This window comes from Netta rufina (assembly GCF_964035555.1).
Source record: "Netta rufina genome assembly, chromosome: 1".
Taxonomy (NCBI): Eukaryota; Metazoa; Chordata; class Aves; order Anseriformes; family Anatidae; genus Netta; species Netta rufina.
Window position 1 is genome coordinate 6,181,835 of NC_140123.1, and position 25,328 is coordinate 6,207,162.

Here is a 25,328-nt window from a genome sequence, read left to right on the forward strand (position 1 = left end):
TTTTGTAATAAACAGCATATGTATTCTACTTTCCTGTTTACTTTTGTTGTGTGCTTTGTGTCTTGTATCTTTTTGTATTCATCTGTAGGGAAATAACACATGGTTTTGGGTGATGGAAGCACTAGTAATATATGTGCTAGCTTAAAAAAAAACTCACAGCTTACTTGTCCTTCAGTTTGGCTGAGCAGAGCATATTTGAGAAAGATGCAGTGGGGAGCATATCAAGCTATGCCTACAAATTTCAATGCTTATTAGGCTTAAAGTTTAGAAATGGAGAGAAATGTTTTGGCTCATCTTGTTTGCTTTTGGTAGTACCTTCTGTTTCAGCTTGTCCTAATTATCTCAGGGGTGGGAATTAGACAAGGAAGTTACCTTCCTCATGAATGTCATTCACAATCTAGGGTTTTTTATTATCTTTATTATTTTTGGTATTAATAACCTGAAATTGAGCCTGGAAGTCTGTTTGTTTAATGTTGTGCCTTACTCCTGGTAAGGTCTTCAGTAATAGTCATTGATAATCTGCTTACTAACGGCACATTTCTAAATACTTAGAAGATTAAATTACAGATGTTCTGCTGAAGTTTTAGGTCAAAGCTCTGAGATCACCAGGGTTTTTTTTGTTAGATTCATTTTCTTTTAATGAAAGCTATGTGGCTTTACAGACATGAACACTCACTTCACATAGGCAAGGTAGATAAGAAGTGCTTTCCACATTTTACAGATGGGGAAATCTGAGCAATTAACTGACTTGCCTGAAGTCATACGGCCAGTCAGTGGCAGAGCCAAGAATGGGACCTGAGCTATTTCCAGTCCTGTGCTCTAACCACTGCACAGCATCCCTCCCTTAGGTAATTTTCTGACATGATGATGTTTGTATTTGGTGTATGTGGTGACTTTGAGAAGAGTATGGAACCAGGTGCAGATGGACAAGAGACAGGTAAAGATTGTGACTTCCATGCAGCAACTCTTAGATATGTAATAAAAGGATAAACTGTTACAGAGGCATTATATTTGGGTTGCTGCCTTTCATTGTCGTCCTGAAAAAATGTTAAAGCTAATAACGAGGTTAAAAACTCCCAAAGAATAGGTTCTGAATCGCATGTTTTCAGTTTATTTTTTTCAAATTGTGAGAGATACCCCTGGAAAACCTTTGTCATTCTTAATGTCAGGTAAGATACTTCTTGACGGATAACTTAAAGACAGAAGTTGGCCAAATTTAGATTACTTTTTTTTTTTTTTTTAAATGCACTTGAATCACTAATGCCTTCAGATAGCCTGAAGGTGCAGAGCGGTTCCCTTGACACAAGCAGATGCCATGTGTATTCAAGGATGAAATTAGGCTCTAGAAATGTTTAGGTGTTGCTGTCAGGAGAGACAGCAATTTTTTTTTTAATTTGAATATGCTGGGATGTGAATTACCCCAACCTAATTAATTTTCAATTACCTTTGTCACCTGTGTCACAGCATTGGCAGGTTTTGAGACTTGAACACGCCAGCTAGAGCTAGAATGAGACAGACCAGCAGAGAGTCTAAAACCAGGTTACATTTCTGACAAAATCCTGATAATATAAAATTGCATTGCGTGGTCTTCCTAGCCAAAACATGAATTTTTATGCAGTCTTGGTATTTGGGAACAGAAGGTGGTATTTAACAGTTGCCCTATTTAGTATATGTTTAATTTCAGTGGATAGTAGATACAAACAAATATTGTAAACCAATATTAAAAAAAAAAAAAAAAAACTAAAAAGAGTAAAGGAAGTTTTTATCAAAGATGTTTATTGGGATTGTTCAGAGACCACTCCAGCAGTATTTGTTCTGGTATACTTGCCAGTTACCAATTTGTACCTAAATTTAAGAAGCGCAACAAATGTATCAGTATGGAAATAATCAGTTTGCTCTATCTGATGGGAATTTTTCCAGTTGCAAGGAGAAACAATAGAATCAGAACAATGTGAAGCAGCAACAGAACAAGCAAGCAGGCATTGATTACAGAATAATCTCATCTGTTTTATTGTCAGATCTGTTTGTTCTGCACATTCCGAAATAGCATTCGTAACAGACAGCAGTTATAAGTACCTGCAAGCAAGGATGCAGTTTCAGGTGACTGGCACATCCACAAGTACGTTAGGTGGTAATATGGTTGTCTAAAACAGGTGTAAGACATTTGAAGGCTTTGTATTGTTGGTGTATATAACAAATACAATACTAGTTTATGGTGCTTATCCTTTACTCACTGTTGGGCACTGTAATTTTGATAACAATGATTTATAAAAAGGCCTTTGAAGGTGCTTGTTCTTGTGATGTAGCCAGGCACTCCAGGAGAGAAGTCAAGTCTTACTAAGTTGTCAAGCTTACAGAAAATGAAAGTGTGTATTAAGCCTGCAAAAAATAATTCAATGATTCAAAGACTTCATTTTCTTTAGCACTTACATGACTGAAAGCTACATGATACCAGGCTATTTAGGATTTATAGTTAAGAATCGTGAAGGTCAGATTTGGGCAGAGAAAATAGTTTGAAGCTGCTGCCTACATCACTGCAGTATTTGTAAGAGTTGTGGGTAAGCTGTAGTCTAACTAGGTTTAAAAGAAAAATGTGCCAAAACAGTGAATCACTCAAGAAATCTCTTACAACTATTACTCCAACATTTCTGTATGTGATTTTTTCTAGAAGAGCAAGCTGCAGTTCTAGGTAATGTGATAAAACAGTCATACACAGGGCTAGATGCAGTTCTTGCTGATCTCATCAGGGAGTTCTTGAGTTTTCCACCAAGGATTCATGTACTTTGAAGCCAGACAGCTAAGCCTCACTTCTTTTTGCCAGTAAGTTATTTCATTCTAGCTGTGTTCCCTTTTCTTTTTATATGCTGGATCCTGGAATGCTGTATACATCCTGAAGAAACCTCAAAACTCTTCTGTGTCTAGGAAGTCACTCACACAGATCTATATTTCCCTTATTCCCACTGCTGTCTGTTGGTTTTTAGTCAGGCACTGTCTCTTTGACACTGCTCCTGGCTGTTGTCCCTTTAAGCAGAGCAGGTTTTTGGTTGCTCGCAGATAATGGCTGTTGGCAGTAAGAAACAGGCTTCTGCCCCGTGTGCCTACCTCAGTGCAGGTAAAGCTCTCAAGAATTACATGATGCCCAGTAAGTAGAAATCCATAAACAAAGTTTAAAGATCAGGAGATGGGAAAGTGCAGGTTAACAGCTCCAGTGTTGGGGTTTGGGAGATGTTCTTTATTTATTTTGTTAAATCCAGCCCTAGAGTTGACTACTTTCTTCCCATCTGGACTCTGTTGTGGTAGGAGGCAGTCACTGCTCTGGAGAATTTTTTGGAAGCATCAGAGGAGCATGTCTGAGGCAGGCAAAAGCTGGTTGTGTTTAAAGAGAAGTAACGTACTAGTTCTCCATATAAAACTATGGAAGAAGCACACGATATAAGACCAAGATGGTATTCATTCATTTTAAAATTACATGAAAATTACATGAATGGCTAATACCTGTAGTCTTTCTCTCGAGCAGGGAGTGGATAGCTCTGGACAACTTGAAAATTAGGTAATATTAGTTAGGTCATCCCAAAGTTAGAGATGTCCAGGAGAAGACTATACTTCCTGGACTACTCTGAATTCTTACTCTCCTATCCCTAGGAAGTAACATATAACTAAATCCATCTCCCTTTTCTTCTTTCTCTTGCTCTCTGGAATTGGACAGATCCTTTTTCTGCTACTGTTGATAATGTTGATGATGCCATTCCAAACCTAAATCCTTTCCTTACAAAAACTAACGATGCTGCTCATCTGTCTGTGTCTTCTGATGTTTCTACTTTCACCAGTAGGACACCCACACATGAAATGTTTGTTGGTAAAGTACCGTTTTAAACTAATTACCTGTTTCCTAAAATTTTAATAGTATTCTGGTTTCTAAAGTATATTTGTGGGGCTTTAGAGGAACTGGAAGCTGGTCATTTGGGGCTTTTGTGCTATGTTAGAACTTGATTTTATAGCCATGCCATGAAAATAGCGTTAGTATCCTTGCTTAACTGCCTAAGTGGTTTTCTTTTTGATGTAAAGAAACTTACTTACAGTTAAAGCAGTTGCATTTCAGTACCTTTCAACCCAGTTTTTTATGTTTGGGAATTTTAAGGTAAAATTATATTTCTAAGAATTGAAAGGAAATGCTACTTTCTGTTCCTCATGTTGAAATATTCTTTATAAATATCCCTGAAAAAAAAAGTAAGCTCCTGTGTTTTTTCCCCAGTTGTGTTGGCATTAACAAAACTGATAAAGCCGTGGGCATTTTGGTACGTACTATGCTCAAACTCTACCTACCAGGCGATTGACTAAGAGCTCACCTTTTAAAAGCTATGAATAACTTAGTTCAGAGGTGATTCAATGTGCTGTCATACTAGAAATCCCTGTGCCATTTCTGTTGGTGCAAGTACTTACTAATTGATTACGTTTTGAATTTTAGCTTTCTTAGTAAAAATCAGTTAATTATACGTTAGTTCTGTTCCTAAGCAAACTTTGGTTTAAAGACAGCCTTGCCGAACCAACGGGGCTTTCTTTTTGCAGATTGAACCCCACTAGAATAGATCTCAGAAGAATCCAGACTGCCTTATAAGAGAGATTTGGTAGCTCTGACATTTGTTAACAGGGATAAACCAAAGATCGTTTCAGAGATAGGCATACCACCTATATTTTGACTAGTTTTCTGTCTTGTCTTTTCTTGGTGGGGGGAGAGGAAGAGAAGCAAGTCTCCAGAGCAGAACTTGTGCTGTGAAACTCCTGTCCAGAATTCCCAGGGCAGATTAGCTGGCTAAGGCAGGAGCTTACAAATACTTCAAGCTGTTACTCCTGCATAATAACCTGGTCTTTCTCTAATCTCTCTTTCCCATGCTTCCAAGACAATGTGTATGGCTGCAGGCGGATGGAGAATGACTGTTTGCAATACACCTTTTTCACTAGGGATGTTATTCCACCACATCCTGTGCATTTGTTCTGCAGCCATACAAAAAGCTGTGTCAGTGCAGGGCTGTCAGCGAGCAGCGGGGTGGGCCTTGGGGATGGTTTGGTGTCACATTCGTCACACTCCAGCCCTGAAATCACCGGAGATGGATGGCCTTGTGACCCTGCTTTCCCTTCCAGCATCTCGTTCTGTAAAGTCGTGTCTCAATCCAAAGTGTGACTTCCTGGCAGATTGCTCAGTGAAATGTAGATGCAGCTTTAGTGGTAGCACAGGCAAGGTGCTACGTTAATGTGAACGTGGATTTAAAATAATTCTTTCTGATTCTTTAGATCATTACAATCCATTTACTGAACTAAATCCCTTTGTGGCAACCAAATATGAATCCACTGTTGGGCTGTATCATTATACGTCAGGTATATTAAAAAAAAAATGCCTTGAAGCTTTTACACTTGTTTTTTTTTTTTTCCAAGGGTGTAAAACATGGCATTTGCTTGAAAAGAAAAGAAAAATATGTTTATCCTAACATAGCTGTGGTGTTGAAACAGTTCTTCTTCCCTTTAGTATTATAGACAATGAAAACTTGTTTCTCGTATGTCTTGTGTGTATTAATTTCATTGTGTTATTTCTATGTTATTAGATTATATGTGGGTTTATAGGCTAACCTGAAATTAAATTTCTGAATAGCAAATTGAGTATATCTTGGTTCTCTTTCTGTAACTCTCCTTCTTCTCCTTTCCTGGCTTTCTCTCTTCTGTGTGCCATGCCTTATCAGACTCTTTTTGTGGTCCTCAAGCTTACCCTAATGCTTCTCATTTCCGCAATGAGCCTTCTTCTGTAGCTGGTCTATTTGGAGGTAGGTAATGGGATTCAGCCTTACCACGAGCACGGAAATGTGAATGTGTTGTGTGCCTAGACCTAGTAGGTATATCATTGGCTACAGAAGTGTGTTATTACTTTGCCTCCAACTTTGATTCATGTAGTAGTGCTTATGCTAGATGTGTTGTCACAAGTGATTTATCTATTTTCAGCTCGTGCTAAGTATTTAGTATGAGAAATGAGTATCTCCCCATTTCAGGATTTCCTGTAGTTCCCATGGTGCCGCACACCACATGAAAGGCTTCCACATTTTAAATACCTTCTCATCTAACTCAGCCTCACTGTTTTGAAGACAAAGAGACTGGGATGTTGCTGCTTCTGCCACTTCAGTTGATATCCTGCTCTTAAGCAGTGCACTAAACTAGAACAAAGGTTTGCAACAAAACATGCAAAAGGTCTTTGCTGCATTAAATTACCGTCTAATCACTTGTGCAGCTGTGTAGTGTCAGCATAGTGACTTGGCACTGATGCTATTTCAGGAATACCTCGCTGACAGTTGTTAACCAGGCTGTGGACTCTGACAGATAATCCATCTAAACCAGGCAGAAAGAGTGTTAACATTGCTGCAATGCCAGGTTTAGGAATACCTTCAGTGAATGTTTTGTGGGAGAGTTAACTCTTAAGCACATAAAGTTACATTTTGTTTTACTGTCTTTAAATAGAAACCAACTGGATTCATTTAATGAAAGGTTAAATCCTCCATGTCACTGTTTCCTTTGTTCCATATCCAAAAAATAGAATAATTAGTTCCTGTCAAGTCTTGTTTTACTCTCTTAAAGGAGCTCTGTCTGGCCTTTGCACCTTTCCCAACGTGTAGGTTAGACAACGTGCCCTGGACTGATGGTTCCTACCAAGAGTAGGATTAGATCTTCTCAGAGCCTGACTCAAAGGAGTCCCATGTAACATTTTGTCTTCTCGCTTAGCTTTACGTAGCTTGAAACATCCTAAAATGTGAGAGCAGGAGGTTTAGCTCGTACCAGTTAAGCCCATTTTCTTAAAGAAAAATCAGAGCTATTTTAAGTCACATTTTTTATTGGTACAGGCACGATTTTAAGAGTTGCAGGACATCCCATCAAAGGAATTCCTATCTGCAGTTCAGAGTCTCTGAAATGGCTTGTTACAACCTGACGGTATACTTGTCACAAAGATACTCATTTTGGTTTGTTGTTTATTTACCCTCTATCCTCTCCCACATTACTGCTGCCCTTGTGTTGCTGTATGCTGGTCAAAATTTTCCTTTGGTTTGTTTTTAATATAAGCTGTATAATTTCTTAGCAGTGGATGCCTTTGACTTGTATGTTCCTTTAAAACAAATAAGAAGAAAAGGTGATGCAAATCAGTCTATTCTGTGAAGTTTCTGTACAAGGATAGCACCACATAGTTACTAATTGTTAGGTGAAAGCTCACTTATTTCAGGAGAACAGTAAGATTGAAATGAGCTGTCACAGCAAACAACATGAAATCTGACACATCGGTTCATGGAGATGTTTTATTACTAAATTATTTGTCACCCTTTCCTTTTATTTCTCTGTATCATCAAATTTTCTGTTCTCTAACAGAAAAGTTGGTTTTCATGCTGGCATTGCATCCCTTGGTGCTTCTCACACAAAAGGAATAACTACTTCTGTAACTGCCTGAATGTCGAGATGTAGAGGCACACATGTATGCACAGGCTTGCATGTGTGCTATATGTAACATCAGAAATGTGAGTTTAGAAACAGCTCAGCACTCACTTTCATATTATTGACCCATCGACTTTATTTTATACTGCCCCAAAATCTTAATACTTTGTGCCGCGATAAACTTTAAGCATTGAAAAAAGTGTATGTATTTGGAGAACACTTAACAAGCAGACTGTATCTGCTCTACAGGTGCACGAGAGGAGACAAATGAAGTAATTAATGTGTTCTTAAATATAACAAAGCAAGCGTTATAAAAATGTTAGTATTAGGAGCCTCTAACTGAGGGGTTACAAGTCAGGCATCTTGGGATAGTATGGATTTTGCTCTGGTTGTATCTGAGAGGAGCTCAACTAACACAAAAGATGAAGAGAGCATTCTGCAGGCAGCTGATTTTGAAACAGATTCTGTATCCAGCCACTTGCATTGCCTGCAAAAACACAATGATTATTTCTTAATACATCTATTGTAAGTAGTTTGTAAAAGAAGATGTTATAAATAGTGCAGAGATTTAGCAATGGGCGAGGGTCTGCCATGGCCCATCTGCCCTGTATTTTGAGAGAAGCTTTTTTTTTATGAATATTTTTAAACTGCTTTTAGCTCTTTCCCTATACGCTTCTTGATGTCAGGGTATAATCTGGGTATTTGAGGTATTCCTAATCTTTTTGCAGTATTTAAATAATCTATGTGTTTGTTTGGCTTATCTTGCATAAGAAGGTAAATTTATGGGAAATATACTTCACAAAAGCATTAAACTTCCTTCTTTTTCCCCACAGGGTTCACTCCGTCCCCTGTTGCTCAACCACAGCCATCAGCTGGCCTTAATGTTGACTTTGAGTCTGTGTTTGGAAACAAATCTTCTAATGTTGTCCTAGATTCTGGTGGTAAGACGTGTACTAAAATAGATGACATATGTCCTTTAACATTTTATTTATTGTTGAAGTATAAATCACTTAATCTGTTTTTATTCATACTGCTGTGACAGTGTTCCAGCTGAAAAAAAGAAAGTGGGCTTTAAAAGGTCAATAACAGCATTCTTCATCCAGCTCTTTCTTGGATGATCAAAAAACTTGTTCCTTACATGCTATTTCTGCATGCATTCTGATGAAATGTTTACATTTATTTCCTGCACTTAAAGCTTTTGTGCATTAAAACTTCACACAGTGAACAGCCTTTTTCATTTGTGTTGTCAACGTAAGATTGCACTTGGAGACCACAGGCATAAGAAGTAGAGTTAATGTTGCTTCTTTACGTGCAACACATTTTTTTAACACTTATTTACTGATGTATTATATTTGGACGTGGAGATGATTTATCTTATATGATCATTTCCTGAAAATAATCAAAACAGTTAATTTGGATTGTAATCATATGTTCTTTTGAGCATCTGGAAAGTAAATACTTTCTGGTCTTTTGACATTGGATTCTTTTGGTATTGGATTAGTTTTGGCCAAACCAGTGATCTGCTTAAAAACAAAAATACATATTTTGATAAGATTGTAATCTTTTAGATATTCTTAATTTTGTTTTACATTTCCATTGCTTTAGTCATTGTGAATCCATTTCATGTAAAATAGATGTCACATAAGTTAAACCAGTAGAGTAAAATCTCCTTCCTGTACTAAATATCTCCTTTATCCATAGGCATAGTAGTCTTCTACTTCTTATACTTTGTCATATCACTAGGTTAAAGTTTGTATTTTAGCTTTTGTGTTGAACTTGCTGTCTACTTAACTGAACATTCACAGGAGGCCCGTGACTCAAATTGCTTATTTTGCTTATCATTCACAGGCTTTGATGAATTAGGTGGTCTCCTAAAACCAACAGTGGCCTCCCAAAACCAGAGTCTTCCAGTTGCCAAAGTACCACCGAACAAGTTAGTGTCAGATGATCTGGATTCATCTTTAGCCAACCTTGTAGGCAGTAAGTACTGAATGACTTGCATATAAATGCTTATTTGATTCTTCTAAGTGAATGGAATTTCAATAGTGTTTTTTTCCTACTTTGTGACAGATTTGGGCATTGGAAATGGAACTGCTAAAAAGTGAGTATGCCTAATCAAAAGTTGAGCATTTTAATTATCTTGGTAGTGAGATGTTATGAAAGCACAGGTTCAAACCTTTCCATAACAATATTGCGTTAACCTTCAGAGCATGCTTGGGATAGGGCTTCATTTCTCATATGAGGTGCAATGAATTGTTGAAAGCTGAAGGTGATTGTAGGTGGAGTAGTAATGGCAGTGATACCAGGCAAGGTGTCATCCTTTCTATGATTCCTTTTGGATTTTCTGCATATTCAGGAAATGAGTTGATCCAAATGTTGTAGTAGTTGTAGCAGACCTTATAGAGACTTCTGTGTAATTCAAAGGTGTGTAGAGCTGTATTAATGATTGTGAAACCACTACCCCAGGCTTATTGGGGCATTCTGTGCTGATTGTGAAATCATTTGAGTTATCTAGTATGAAGTTGTTCTTAACTAACCTATTTTGACCCAAGAAAAGTCAGCTGGACTAACTTACCTGTACTGGGGAACTTGACTGAGCTTAGATAAAGCTGAGGTGGCTCAAGCTAGACACTTTGCTTTTCTTACAAAAACAAGTTGTCGTGAGACCTTTCTTCAACTCCTTTGCTGAATGAAAGTCACATTTCAAAGAGGAAATGGTACTTGCCTGAGGGAATTCTGTAAGCAAATCCATTGTTTTCTAACCATTTACAAATTTATTTGAAGTGATGTAAACTGGACTCAGCCAGGTGAAAAGAAACTAACAGGCGGTTCCAACTGGCAACCCAAGATTGCACCTACAACTGCGTGGAACGCTCCGACATTGGTAAGCAAATGCTCATTTTAAAATAGAGTTCTGTGTAATTAGATATGTGTACTGATAAATAACTGAAATTTGGAAGTGACCTGTAGTTGCAGTAGAAAATTGAAGAAGTCAGTTTGAGATGTGTGTTTTGGATTTTGTTTTTGTCAGCTGTGCAGCTCTAGTAAATGAGTTGCAGTGTGACATGCAAGTTCATCATTAATTAGTATTTGACCAGTCTCTCTCATGGCTTCGTGTTTCACTAAACTGACATAAAGCTGTGAATTGAGATGATGTGGGAGGGCACTTCACAGTCTGGATAAGTAGAAGTGTGGAAAGTGTGTTCTTAGGTGCATCCATATGTCAAGCATGTCTAATGTTACAACATGTAGCGTGCTCTGGGAGTGAGAACAGGCTGGAAGATTAATCCTGGGGTACTTGCACAGGTGTCTGTGCAGCAACGCAGGCTATAGCTTTCTCAATGTGTGTAACTACTGCTTTCCTGCCCTGATGTGTGCAATCGTTTTTAATGCATGTCAGTTTTGGTGATGTCTATTTTAGCATGTAGTGTTGGCAAGGAGGTTGGATAGCGTGTAGGGCAAGGTTTCTTGACTAATGTGTCCAAAACCAAGTTTATATGGGTAGTTTTCACAATGCTAATGAACACTTTTGTATGTGAATCCTACTCACTCTTCACCAATGACCTGGAGAACTGACAGAACAGGTAGCAAAAAGTCCCTGAGGATTTATTGCAGCTGTAATTGACTGGGGGAGGTTGAAGCCACAGGATAATAATAAAACATTGTGGATTAGGAAAGAGTCTCTCTCTGGATCCACCAGATCTTCCCTAGTGGGTGCCCATTTCCAGCTCAGTCACGTAGACAGAAATATTTGTGGGCCTTACTGGAGGATATGTAGGGATTGAAGAAACTGGGACTCCTCACCTGCTTTAACGACTGGTGGTTTAGGTTTACGTGTGTGCTTGGATCTGTTGAATAACTTGTGTCCTGTGTGTACATCTTCTTGTGATAAGTCATTAAACTTAACGGCTTTTATTCCTTAGAGACACTTTTGAGACACTTTTCCTGTGAAACTGTTCTGTTAACATTTAAAAAAAAAAAAAAAAAAAAGGAGGAAACTAGAAATAATCTAGAAGAAAGTTTGTCTTCCTGTGCTGGTCTATTTATTGTGGAGTTGCTGCTGCTTGCTAAATAAATATGCTTTTGAAAATAAGGCTTTCTTGCCTTCAGAAAAAAGGCATATATCAAATAAATGGACTATGCAAACTAGTGACAAACCTAGTGGTGACAGTATCACAGATGTACGTTGTCTCATTAAATGACTTGAATTACAAGAATGTGTTGGGGTAGACATTTAATGTATTTGTGAACTAAAATGCTATCTGTGTATATTCCGTTGTGTAAGTATTTGCTTCTAATCCAGTGTTATTGCATTATGTAATTGTTCTCCCTGGGAAATACAGAATGGCATGCATTTTCCACAATACGTAAGTGAAACAACCCACAGCCTTTTTGCAATCAACTGGCATGCTGATATTAACCACTGCTGTTGCAGAATCTCATAACCTTCTTGCTATTTACACATTTCTCATTTTAAAATCCTTGGTGTGCCAAAAATTGAGCTTCTCCTAGCATACACAAACTTCATAGGTGTTCTGCAGGCTCTTGACTCGAATGATGGCATGGGAAATACCGAGATTTTTTTCCTTGCTTTAAACTGTACCATTTGCTGCCAGAGAGCTGGGGTGTGTGTCTGTGCTGCCTTTAATGCACTTGGTGACTTTTGAATGAAGATAAGGTGTTTGTGTTTGAATAACTGCATGAAATCTCACGGGCTTCTGTTATACTTGGCACTTTATCCACGTTTATGGTAGATCTTGAATTTTTTTTTAGTGGGGAGAGACCAATATGCCATCAATGCTCCTATAAAAAAGAACATCCACACTGACAGTTTACAGTGGGCAAGCAGTAACCTGTGCTTGCTGTCTGAGGAATGCAGTTTCTTTTCCTTTCAGAGGTTTTTTAATGTAAATATTGGTCTTTCCCTGTATCCTGTTTTCATTGCAGGGTAACTAATAAAAGGTGGTAGGTCTATACTTGAGCACTCACAAAACAAATTTAGTCAGCGTGTTTGTAAGTGCGTAAGCAAAAAAAAAAAAAAAAAAAAAAAGGAAGCAATAAAACAAACAAACAAACAAAACAGGCAAACAAAACCCCTCAGGGCAGCCTTTCCTGCTGTGTGGAGTACCTGGGTAGTAGGCAGTGTAGATGATTCTTGATTGGGGAAATCTGTCCTGGTGACAACTGAAATGTCAGTGACACCAGCCACTGTACACGAACAGGCAGCTGATAGATACTTCAGAATTGACTCCAGAAGCAGCATTGCTGATGCTTTATTTGTTAGTTTACCACTTGTCTGCTGTAATTAATGCAGCATTATGGATATTTTGCTGATTCCCTTTTTTCTGTATTAACAATCTCCTGTGCAGTGAGATGTGTATGGTCTTTGTCTCATCGTGAACAGTACTCCCCACAGCACAGGACACAGAAATTAAACTTTTTCTTAAGAGAAGCTGACAGGAGGTGGAGAGGTTAGACAGCAAGCTATCTGAATACTTATAAGCACAATTCGTAGTCCAGAAAAACAACTAAACCTTTTTTGTCCTTGTAAGAGTTTATAGTAATTTCAAAAGTGGCCCATGAAACTGAAAAAACAAAGTGGTTCTGATACGAAGAGCTGTCTTTAAAATATTTTTCTACTTTCTAAGAGTTGTCAGCTGTTTTTACATACATGTTGCCAAGTTGTTTATAAACAGTAGCTTCATCCCAGTTTTTTCCCGTTGACAGCATTCTTGTAACTTCACAAAAGTTACGAGTGGGTTACGGGTAATATAAGCACATCTATAAAGTATTAAGGGGATTTTTAACCTATTCAAATCGAGTGCACTAAGTGGGTGAGTGAGAGGGAATGTAAGGTACAGATTCACATTTTCTATGTAGATGTAAATCAAATTCTTTTTGGACTTCTGTCTGCTTAAGTGAATGATTCCACTGTAGTTTTAGAATTAATCATCCTGTCACCTAGATTTACTTTGAGACTGAGCAAGAGACAAGAAAAGCCAGTTAAGTTACTATCCCAATCCTTAGATGTTAAAGTTGAATTTATACTGGAACATGGTAGGAAAATCCCTTGGCTAAAAAGAAGAGAATTCCTGTAATGTCCGCAAAAGCAATGGGAATTTGGCCTTTTGATCCTTAAAATTCTCTCTTAAGGTCCTTTGTGCACCGTTACTTCTGATTTTGAAATATAAACATTTACTTCATGGGATTCAAAAATAAATTTCTGAATTTTCCCTCTAAAATTTCTGTTTATCATACTTTGTTCTTTAAAGAAAAAGCGAAGAAAGCCAGCAGAATGGTAGCTTGCAGTTTAGTCAGCCAGAATTCAAACAGTTCAAAAGCAAATATTTAATTATAAAATTATCAAGGTCATCTAGAAGCTTTAGCTTAGATACTCTGTCTCCAATAGTTTGGGTACATTTTAACGCAAGACTGCAACTTCTAATAAGTGCACAATTGCTCTTTGCTATATTCATGACATGCCAAGCGCTGCAGCGTGCAGCTGGGCTCCACCTCTCATTTCACCCCTGTTTGTCCCTTCAGGCACCACCCGTCATGGCATACCCTGCCACAACACCGACAGGAATGATGGGCTATGGGATGGTAAGTACAGCTGCTGTAATCCCAACAGAAGTCAGACACTCTGTTAGGATTTCATTGCTTATTGCAATTTAAATGCTTATTGCAGTAGCGGTGATTTTTTTTTGTGAACTACTTCCCTGAAGACTGAATTTCAGCCCCTTACTCTTCACCAGATCATTAAAAACCTGGTTTTCTGCATGAGCATAGTGTCTTTTTACATGAAATTCAGGCTTTTCTTACTTTACTTGGTTGTTTTTTGCTTAACTTAAGACACTGTGTTCTTGTTGGGCTGCATTTGTGTAGGAATAGATATATCATGTAAGTATAGCCACACTCACAACAGGAGTGTTTTATTACTGAACTGAAACCATCCCCAGGTCCGTGCTCCCAACCTAAGCAAAAGGTGTCTGTATGGATGATGCTATAAACCTGTGAGGTTGTGGCACTGTGTCGTGGTATCACTTGAGAATTGCAGCTCTTGCTGTCACACCAGCACCACAAGTCTTTTGATACAGACCTGATTTCTCTGCTTGTTGCTCTGCAAGGTTGTTAAGTGTTATTTTCAAATTGGAACTAAGAAAACTTCTGAAATGATGTGCTTTAACTCTTCTTTATTAGTGTGCTTGTACTGATATAGCACAGTTCTGAGGGAGTTTTCCTGGAACAATTATTTTGCTCAGTGGCTCCCTGATTTGTACAATAGAAAAAGCTGTAATGCTTCATCATATAATCAAATTTGATTCACGATTTATAATTCCTATGCCTTCAGTAAGTAAACAGCCAATGTGACAAATGGTGTTCTGGAGGGTCTTGTGTTCTCCATTACCCATCCCCTTCAAACTTGGTCAACACAAGTTGGCACTGCAGGTACAAAAAGCATTTTCTTGGTGATTCTGATTGAGCAGCTGGGGAAAGTAACATCTTTAGAAAGTAATCTTGCATAAAGCAGCTTTAAATGCCAGTAGGAAATGGCAACTAGAATTAATAGTAGTTGTAGCTCTGTTGTTCTGAGTTGCTGTTACTTATTCAAAAACATGCAACATCTGAGCAGATGGATGAGATGGGCTGTTACAGAATGACTGATTGGCCTTAGGACACATCCCAAAAGTCACTCGGGCTCATTCATGCTTGACTCAAGACATTTACTGTGAGAAATCTCGTAACTGTTGACCTGTTTTACAAGCTAGTCTTTAGCTTTTCCTAAGAGCAGTAATACACTCCTAAAACCATTATTATATGTTAAATTCTTAATTTGGCAGAATCTCAGAACACTTCAGACTTGGATTGCAAAATGACTTACTGTTAACTTTATGTGTAGTTCTCAGTTTTGATTTTTTCCTGAACTCCACCAGCTCTGCATTGATCCCTGTAAAATGGCTCTTCTACTTTTGGAGGCATGAACAGGGAAGTGTTGTCAGACTTCAGCTTTAGGGGCAAGATGAGCAGCACAAATGCTGTGTTTAAACAAGTATTTCAGTGTTTCAGATCTGTGCAGCAAGAGATTAAATGGGCTTTGTTGTTACTGTGAATATTCCTTAACAATGCTGTTTCTTACTAGTAACCTGTATTTGTGGAATAATGTAGAAATGTTTTGTATGACTGCACATATCTAATATGACCAAGGCTTTTCATGCACTTACCATCTTCCTTTCTCTTCTTAATTAGTTGAAATATGTTAACGCTACATATGACTTAATATTGTCCTGATTTTTTTCAGCCATCACAGATGGGAGGTATTCCAGTAATGACACAGCCAACTTTAATATACAGTCAGCCCGTCATGAGACCACCAAACCCTTTCGGCCCTGTACCAGGAGCACAGGTGTGTATATTCAAAATTCCAAACTCAAAAGGAACAAATTATAGCTGGGTCAGTTTCTTTAAAGGTATTTCAGTATCTCGTGTTGGACAAATGCATTGCACAAGCATGTTAGTTCATGTAAGGATTGAGTCTTCTGTCCAGGGTGATGGCATCAAGTTTGTTTTACAAAAACAAAGCAGGTGATGTCTTACGCCATTGTTCTTCTGGAAGTATGATTGAGGTTTTCCTTTGTTTACAGTATAGTAAAGATATTCAATAGCTGCAAACCACTCTGGTATTTCCCTATAAGTGAGGTGCTACGTGTTCCTGTTTTTTTAGGTTCTCATGTAATGTTCTGTATAGATCCATTACCTAACAAACAGCAATAAATGATGTGATGAAGGGATACTCTGAACACTGACAGTAGCAGACTATCCATGCTGCTCCTGAATTCTTCCCTTTTCTTCCTTGTTTTGCAAACTTCTGTCACTGGGAAGATTGACTGGACTCGGACCAAGAAATAGGGGAAGAGGGAAGAACGTGGAGGGGAACAAATGTTGAATAATTCCATGCTATTTTCAGAAAATAGTGAGATCATTGAGAATTTATTGAGATACTTGTATTTACTAAGTGTAGTAAGGTGGAGCCAAGTTTAGTTGGAAGATTGGAACAACGGCATTAATGCTGCATGTTTTTACTTGCCAGTCACATGCTTCTTAAAGTTCATGCTGTACTTCGTGATTCTATTTTTAAAAAATATGTAATATATTGAGATTGTATTTTGATCTTACTATAAAGTAAGATCAAAGCTCTGTCTTCGTAGGTTCAGAAACATGCAGGTATTTCTTCATTTAGGTGAAGCACTCATACTTGTGGGTGTGTGTGTGTTTTGGGGCCTCTGGAGTGTGGAGGGAACAGACTTCAACAGTAAAAAAAAAAAAAAAAAAGCCTCAATTTTCTCCATTGCCTTGGTCCAATCCTTAACAGGAAAGCTGTTTTATGCTTCCAGTGGACAGTATCCAACCTCTTCTCATCTTAGAGTTATGTGGGTAGATGTATTTTTTTAAAGGCTTTCTGTGAAAGAGCCACTGTTAGGTTTCTTCACCTAGAAATGGTTTTTGCAATCCACTTTCTTTTGGACTTCTGAAAGCAGATTTGTACGTTCATTGTCACTTCAGGCAAGTGGTTCAGCAACTTTTGCTTGGGGTTTTATGTATTTCATGGAAAAAATGTTTGAACTGTCTAATTAGGCAGGCCTGTCTAATTCACTTATAAACAGGTAGGTGGGTCTAAATAGGTGGGTTGACCCTTCCTGCCTCATTTGACATTGCAGGGCTTGGTCTAGGTTGAATCCCAGCTGGCTGTCATAACAGGAAAGGAGGAATTAATCACAAGTGAGGTGTGTAGAGTTACGTTTATTGTGCTTATCTGACAGCATGCTTGGTTCCTGCAGAAATGAATTTGGTTGAAAACATGCCCTTTGACTCAGCACTTACTGAATGACCAGGAAGGATTTTAATTCAGACAGTCTGTGTTACTTGCAGGTGCTGAGTTTTCAGAAATTTGACTTCAGTAAAGCAGAAGGTGATGGAGGTGAGGCTTTGGGTCTGGTGCCGCACAGAGCCTTGCATTTCAAATGGCATGAACACAAGGCAGTAAGGAGGCGAAATCCAGCTCTAGACCTGTTAGTGCTAGAGGAACTGATAGCCAATGCTGTTGTTCTTAAATGCTTTTGCTAAAAAACTGCTGTGGTACATTCTGGTTTTAGTTATATTTATAAGCAGTACTCTAGATAGAGGTGATAGATGTAGGAAACTTTGTCTAACTATACTTTACACTGGTTTTAGGCTTCCTTTTTAATAATTAGAGTCTTGTTAAAATATGTACTTTATTCTAAGTTACTTTCTTGTCTGAATTTAGCTGGGCCATCTAGTAAGTTTTTGATGTGAACAGACTTCCTGAAATTTCACCTCTATTTCTGGTTGCATGCTGATGTTACACAAATGGCAGAGCTCTAAACCTACCAGTCTTCCACACTGCTTTCAAACTGGGCCATTTCTTTGGACATAATTTGGTAAATTTCCAATTAATACCAATTTAATGGAATTTTTATTATGCAGCTTCAAGTCATTTGATCACGAAGAGAAAGGATGTGACATGAAATGGAGTTGCAGTGGGCATCCCCTGATGGAGTTAGGACTCTGATAGACTTGTCATTGGTATCATTAGCCTGCTTCAAATCCTGGAGAGTGGTGTTGGGGTGGGAGCTGCAGCTTTCCAGAGGGAAGAACCAGGTTGGAAAGGAGAGCTTCTGACACCCTGAAACTGCTTCTCAAGCACTTCCCATCCTGTCTCATGGCTCTTCCATAACCTGTCTGTGGGGACTGGGTCAGGGTGCCACATTGGTAGCAGGGTTTCAGGAAAGAGGTAGGTTTCAGTCCTGGCAGAGAGTATCGATCCTAAAAGAACTCCTCCCTATATGGTTTCTGAAACGTTAATGTGAAAAATGTGATTTTGCAATGGCAATATTTATGCTCCAGGCACTGCTACAAGCAGTTCCCATAAGCGTGTTCCCTGTCACACGTAGGTGTGCAGACCCTCAGGGGCTCTGAAGGAAATACACCTCTGTACAGGGGGTTCTGCACTGGGTACAGAGTGTGGGTGTGTGCTGGTCACTTGTGACTCGGTTATGAGTAAAGTGGTGGAGTTGAAAGTAGAGAAGTCTGACTGTAAGCATAGTGTAAAAAAGCACCATTTTTAACTGGGAAAGTGCTAAGAAAGGGAAAAAGAGATTAAAAAAATCAAGAAAACAAATAGCAGATACTCCTGCCATTGCAGCTTGGGGATTATTGGCTCCTTCCAGCAGTGGCTGCTGAAAAGCCAGCATCCCTACCTGTCAATTCTACACTTTGTAAGGCTGAGTTGGTAGTGGGGTGCTTTAAATACGTGGCTGTCCAGTGGGATTTTTGTCAGGGCATGGACTTGTGGCCTCAGTCTTTGGTTCGCACTTAAACAGCAGCAGTTGAGAAACTCTCGCCTATTTCCCAAGAATATATCCCGCGTTCTCCTTTTAGGCCCCAAGTTAAGAATGATCTGTTAGGTGCTTTCCATCCTCTTTTTAGATGCCTCATACTTCAAGGGGAAAAGAAGCTGAGAGCTATTTTGTTGGGAGAGAGATACCCAGGTGGCTGCTGGGCACAGTTCAAGAGCTTTCCCTGGGAAGCAGGCAGGGCGCTGACATTCCCCAGGAGTGTCAGGTTTTGTATCTTATTTCATAGAAAACTGGGAAGGTGCAAGGTTATCTGCTTGTTTGGAAAATACCCCTTCAAGTTTCCTTTCTGGAGGGACACCTCTGGCTCGTTTCCGCATTACGCCAACCATGCTGAGGCTTTCTGTTTTCCATGTGACCAGAACCTTGGTTTAGTAGTTGGTTTCTGCCAGTTTTGCCTCTTAACCTCCCCTTGTCCTTTCATTACACGTTCAGCTTTCATATTCTGTCATTCTGAGACCTTTTTTTCTTTTTCTTTCCCTTTCTCTGTCGTCTTTCCTACTAGCTGTCTGCAGCATCCAGCCCTTCCAGTCAGAGTCCTCACAGAGCCTCAGGAAAGGACCCCTTTGCAGAGCTCTCTCTCCAGGATTTCTTGTAGAACAACTTAGGTATTGTCCATTATTCTGGGGAGATGCTGGTTTTGTGACGTAGAAATTAAAGCTCTAATCCATGCTTTACAGCTAGAAGTGGTTTAAGAAAACGCTAATAAAAACCAGTCGAGTTGGAAGCATTGTGGAAGTGACTGGGAATTTCACTATCCTTGGCAGTTCAAGGGCCCCATCAAGCGGAGCAGTGTTTTTTCGCTTCAGCCCATTGCAAACAGTTTGCTAGTTCCCTTCTGCACTACGGGAGCCAGGGCACGCAGCACTTGCTAGGGAGACCGGCCTGGTTCTGCCCCCTGTTCACAGGTACACAAACAGCAGGAAGATGTTGAGGGCTCAGGATTAGCAGCACGCACCTGACTGCTTCCAATGGTCTGCTCGTGCCCTTCGCCGACTGCTCGGCGAGGTGCTGGGCTCCAAGTGTACAGGGGCTGCGTTTCAGTAGGGATGTGCCATGGGATTCTTGTGTTCTTGTTGTTATTGGGGTGGGTGGGAGCAAGAATGAGTGAAACCTTAAAATAATGTAAGAACACATGGTGCAAAGAGTAGGCTGGTAGTGCACGGCGTGGTGTGTTCGTCCTTGGGCGCTTCCTCTGGAGCAAAGCGAACGTGGCCTTGAGCTCACTGTGCGGCCGCGCTGATCCGTGTCACCTTGCTGCTGGTAGCGAGGTCCCTTGGGTAAATCAGATGTGTTGGTGTTGGATGGAACAGCTCAATGCAAGCAGGTGTTCTGAAGGCTGGTATAGTCGGACAAATGTCCTCATCTGTTCTTATTTCTTGGTGAATTTCTGTTCTACAACTTCAGAACTGTGGCTATCTTGGGCATATGGGGAATGGAAACTTGAAGAAAGCACAAGCTTGTAGTAAAATCCCACTTCTGGTGATGCTGGATGTTAACGTGAATGTTTTTCATCTTTCCAGATTCAGTTTATGTAACTGGGTTAGATGGAAGAGAAAGAACGTTTCCAAAAAGATGTGCTCACCAGTAAGCCCCCACTCCAGGAAAAACTGAACTTCAGTCTGTCAAACCCTCCTCTTCCACTAAGTGATGCCGTGACACGATGAAGACCAATGAAGGAACCTGGGACAGCTCCATCGGGAAGCATCGACACACAACACAAAGCCAAGAATTGACATCAATAAAGACTGAGATCTGTTCTTTTGTCCTGGTGACTAACACGTCAATACTTTCAGCTTCTAATAATATCCATAATCGGTAACGTACAAAGAGAAGCCTTTATTCGGGAAATTGAGATTGGTGTTTGGAAATGCTGTCGGGAATGGAGATGTGTCCTTTACCGTAACTCGAAACAAGACTCCGGGGAGGGGAGGGTCAAATCCTAACTCTTAATTCTGCAGTTACCTTTTCTTCAGTCCTCACAAATGTAGGCACAGCAGTAATGGAAATTAACTTTTTTTAAAAAAAATTATATATTCAGTTTGCAGTAGACATTCCTTATGTATTATTGTTTGTATTTATTTATGATTATCAATTTAACATTAATATTGTATCAAAAAAAAAAACCTCCTTATGGAAATGAGTATGGATGTATACAGTATGTCTGATTTTTATCCACAAAGAATGAATCTGATTCAGAATGCTTTTCAGCTGACATACAGAGCACTAAATATTTTAAAGGTCTGAATCTAATGAATTCTCAGTATATATGGGAATTAGGGAAGAGCTGTAAAATGCATTAATCCTTATAGTCAATTCTGTGCCTAGGATTTTGCAAGGGAACAGTTAACTGACTAGAAGAAGCACTACATTTTTAATTCAGCATTAGTGCATTGGGAAGGAACTTTATTGCTTTGTGCTTGGCATGTCATTATTTTTACATTTGACATTATAAGGCCTTTCCAAAATGAATGTGAGGAATTGCTTTCACTTTAAGACTTTCCTTCTTTTCTGTACAAAATAAAATAAAAACTAAAAAATTGAGGTATCGTGAGGTGGGGGGGAAGCCTTTTCAGTTGGCGAGTGCCATGTTTCTGATCACGTACCTTTCAAGATTTAAAAGCGGGAGGTAGCTTCCTTACGTACGTCTAGTGGGAATTTAGATAATGAAGAATTAAAGCAGCACTGTTGATCGGTGCATTGTGTAAATACATCATTACTTCTGGGTGCAGAGGGGCCTTCAGAAGGATAGTCAGTGATATGAAAGCAATTCTGTACATGAATTAAAGCATACTTGCTGCATTGTCTCTGCAGATTCTATTTTTGTTTAAAATATTAAAATGTATGTTAGCAAAGATGGGTGGATTTTCAAATAAAATGCAGCTTCCACAGAATTTTGTTACGGTATGAACGTCTGAGGTGCTTTTCTTTTTTTGCTGCTTACAAATGTGCACTGATACTTGCATTGTTTACTTAATAAAATACCAAACGTATTTCACACGTGCAGCTTGTATTGCAGGCCGTGCACCATGCCGTGAATGCCACGATCTGTGCGACATCTTCCCGGTGGTGCCGTAGCAGAGGGCCTCGGTTCATCGTAAGGAGTTGTCGCAGCAACAACTGATTCCTTAAGATGATGTTTCCCCATCTTCTAGTCTTTCAAAATACTCATGGCAGTAAACTCGTGCTGTTTATAACCAGGCAAGAAACAGAAATACACCAAAAATTATTTAGGTATCTACTCCAAGATAGCTAATGCTGGAGAAGGTTCGAGCAGCTGCTCATGCCACCGTCTGCTTTAGATGCTGGTTTTCATCACGGGGTGCTGATAGAAGTGGAACTTCTTCTCAACTACCTGAAACTTGTCCTGAAGGTGTATAACTGTACGTCTTAAAATGATCAGTAATTTAGAATTTCTTTCTAAAAGCACAAATAAAACCATTGAAACCGTTTCAGAGTACGTAATGCACAAGCTTAGATCTGGTGAGTTTTGTACACAATTTACTTAAATCCTCACCTCCCTACAGTGAGGCTTTCAGTCTGGAAGCGTGCCACTCGAGAACAATTTCTTTTCAGTTTTTGCTTGCAGTTAGAACATCAGAAATGTGGATTATATCTGAGTTGAGGTTAGATGGAAAAGAAAAAAAGGTGGATGTTTGTGTCCTGACGGCTAACCAGGGAAAGAATCATTCAGAGGCATTATTCCTAACTCATAGAAAAGGTTAAGGTAGACTGTGTTGCTTCTCCATATCCCAGTGTGCAGGGTGTGATAAACACCAACCTTCTTTTTAGGACCGATGCTCTATGCAGTATTTTCAGTGTGTTTCATTGAATTTAGACCTCTTTGATTCCTTAGAGCCCCTTTGAGGGGCTGTGAGCCTGAGGTTGCAAACTCCTGGTCTCAAAAAAGGCTCATCTGTAGGGCTGACTGTTATCCTCTGCTGGTAACTCACAGCTGCTGCGTTATGGAGCACAGATGCTGTCCAGGCTAAACCTTGTTGGAGGCTTTGATGATAAACTTTTAGTTTTACTCTTCAGGGAAGAATAAAAAAAAGAAAAAAAAAAGCTTGAGAATTTTCTAAGGATTATTTTCCCATTTAAGTTGTTCCTAATAAGTATGTTTGCTTTCATTATTGCTGGAATAACACTGGGTTGTATCTTAATTGAAAAATCACAGCTCAGACATGTTTCTTTTTGAATTACTGCACATTTTCATTAACAGAGAAATGTGAAAACCTGATTCTCTTCAAAACTGAGTTCAAAGGTTGTATAATCTAGAAGAGCAAACTGAGAAAGCTTCCTGTGCTTAGCAAGCAGTGGAGGAAGCAGGGCTTGGTTTGAGGGCTGGAGCTCTTTTTAGAGCTTTGTGAAGAAAACTAGGATGAAAAATCAACATTTTTCATCAGAGATTTGTATAATTAGAACTGTTGGGCTTGTTTCCTGAGACTTTTATTGTTGCCACAACAAGAACCTGAACAGCTGTAACCTCGCCGCTTTTCTAAAAGTGCAGATGCAGCTTGTTCAGCTGGCAACCTCAATTCTGCTTCTGCTAAATGGAACCATTCAGTCGGAAGGACCTTGGGAGACATCGAGTCCAACCGCCCGACCCCTTCAGGGCTAACCAAAAGCTCAGGCACGCTCCTGAGGGCACTGTCCCAATGCCTCCGGAACGTGACAGCCCTTCAGCAAAAAAAGAGAGTATGGGGTGAAATCCTGCCTCTGGTAGATGAACAGAACGTGTTTGCAGAGCCTGGAGGAAGCCTGGGAGAGATGTAAGTGAATTGCAGCTTGAAGGCTGTGACATAATTGAGATTGTGGCAGAAAAGTGAGAATTGGGTGCCAAAGCACTGGGAAAGACGATAGAGAGATTGTAAATGCTGATGGGAGCTGGAGATTGATGAGGGAATGCGATGGGTAGTTTAGAAATGTGCTGAATATGGAAGAAAAAAAGTATGTTAATGAGAGCGTATGTAAATAAGAGCTTTCTCCTTGGTCTGTTGGCAGGCCTCTGGCTTGACCCTTTCAGCTCCTGCGTGCTGCAGCAAGGAGAGCACAAACAGCCTTGGCTTCCGTCACTGAACTTGCCCAACAAGACAAATCTGTGAGTTCCCGATGTTTTCTGTGTTAAAACAGGAGAACGAAAGGAAGGGGCTGGTCCTGTGTCCTGCCTCCCTCAGAGCGAGTGCCGGGAGACATCTCAAGGGGTTCCCCTGGCGCCGAGCAGGGTGGCAGCAGCGTTGCCCTTTTGTGTCCGAAGGCTGAGCAAACAACTCCTTCCATTTCACTTGGGGGAGATGCTTTGCCCGAGATAATAAATCACTCTATTAGCTGAGTAAAATGCACTTCTTGCTGCTTTTCTTGCTTCTCTGCTGAAGTTTCCTGAGGCGAAGATGGAAAAGCCTTGGAAAAGGCAACTTCCTGAGCTGTTCTGCTGATGGTGGCAGTGAAAATGGGGTGGGTGCAAACCCCTTGCTCCGTCTCCTGCAGCATACGAGCAGAGTGAGGTCTCCGGCTTATTTCCATAGTGCAGATCTCTGCTCCGCTCAGCGATAACTGCTGAACGGCCCCGTGCCAGCCCCAGCAATTCCCCAAGTATTGTTTTCCCAAGAAGCAATACTTGATACCATTTTAGCTTCTTGTTGCTCTTTTACCACTAAAGGTGGGGAAAAGACCAGCACATGTCAAATCCCAGTTATTTTATGGAGCTGTTCTGTGGGCTGAACATGGGAACAGCTGCTGGCATCTCGTTACCGTGCTGCGTCCTAAAACAACACATGGCGCAGTCTGCAGAGCATGAGCTCTGATGTGTGGGGGTACAAAGAAACATCTTTACCCCTACAGTAGCTCAAAAGCCAAGGGAAAGCCTTTTTCAGAGGAACAACCAGCTTTAAAACATCGGTGGCATTAGGTGCTAACGGCACTCGGTTCTCTGGTCCTGGTCTGTCACTACAGTGAAATTTTTCAGCCCATCAGTTTCTGCCCTTACTCTGCCAGGCTCCTTGCTGCCCGCAGAATCCTTTCTGTTGAATACCTTCTCTCTCGGAAAGCAGGCAAACGAGAACAAATGCTGCAGAACAAGTCTCCTGCCCTCGTTTCTCCAAACCTGCAGGTCTGCACCTGCGGAGGGATCGCCGCGTTATATAACCCGGCTGCATGGGAGGCTGCGAGCCTCTCCGAACACCCACGTTCCCCGCAGCTCAGGCTGCAAAGCACGGTGCTCCAGTTGCTTGCCCCGACAGGGAAATTGCTCAGAGAGGGTTCAAACCAGCCATACGCTGAGGTAAGCACCTGAAATCGCTTCCATGAGCACAGCTTAGCAGCACACACCACTCTACTTTGTGTTTTCAGCCATTTGGTGGATGATGTTTGGTGGTTCAAGCACACAGACTTCAGTTCTATCAGACCTGCTTTGATTTCCATGTGACTACCTGCAGCTGG

General features: G+C 40.1%; 1 protein-coding gene across 6 annotated transcripts in view; it reads left to right on the plus strand.

Annotated features, from left to right (window-relative positions):
• The window catches only part of PICALM (phosphatidylinositol binding clathrin assembly protein), a 64,811-nt gene extending 43,014 nt beyond the window's left edge, over window positions 1–21,797 (plus strand). The window contains exons 13-23 of one of the 6 annotated variants that reach the window (XM_084306036.1): window positions 3,707–3,856; window positions 5,290–5,373; window positions 5,733–5,813; window positions 8,292–8,399; window positions 9,307–9,438; window positions 9,529–9,559; window positions 10,243–10,342; window positions 14,002–14,061; window positions 15,758–15,862; window positions 19,396–19,498; window positions 20,414–21,797. In XM_084306036.1, coding sequence (XP_084162162.1) covers window positions 3,707–3,856; window positions 5,290–5,373; window positions 5,733–5,813; window positions 8,292–8,399; window positions 9,307–9,438; window positions 9,529–9,559; window positions 10,243–10,342; window positions 14,002–14,061; window positions 15,758–15,862; window positions 19,396–19,488 — 944 coding nt within the window. In that variant the 3' untranslated portion in view covers window positions 19,489–19,498; window positions 20,414–21,797. Of the gene's footprint in view, window positions 1–3,706; window positions 3,857–5,289; window positions 5,374–5,732; window positions 5,814–8,291; window positions 8,400–9,306; window positions 9,439–9,528; window positions 9,560–10,242; window positions 10,343–11,801; window positions 11,826–14,001; window positions 14,062–15,757; window positions 15,863–19,395; window positions 19,499–20,413 lie in introns of all 6 variants that reach the window. The other 5 variants (XM_084306031.1, XM_084306033.1, XM_084306032.1 and 2 more) reach the window with 5 other exon arrangements.
• The last annotated feature ends 3,531 nt before the right edge of the window (window positions 21,798–25,328 follow it).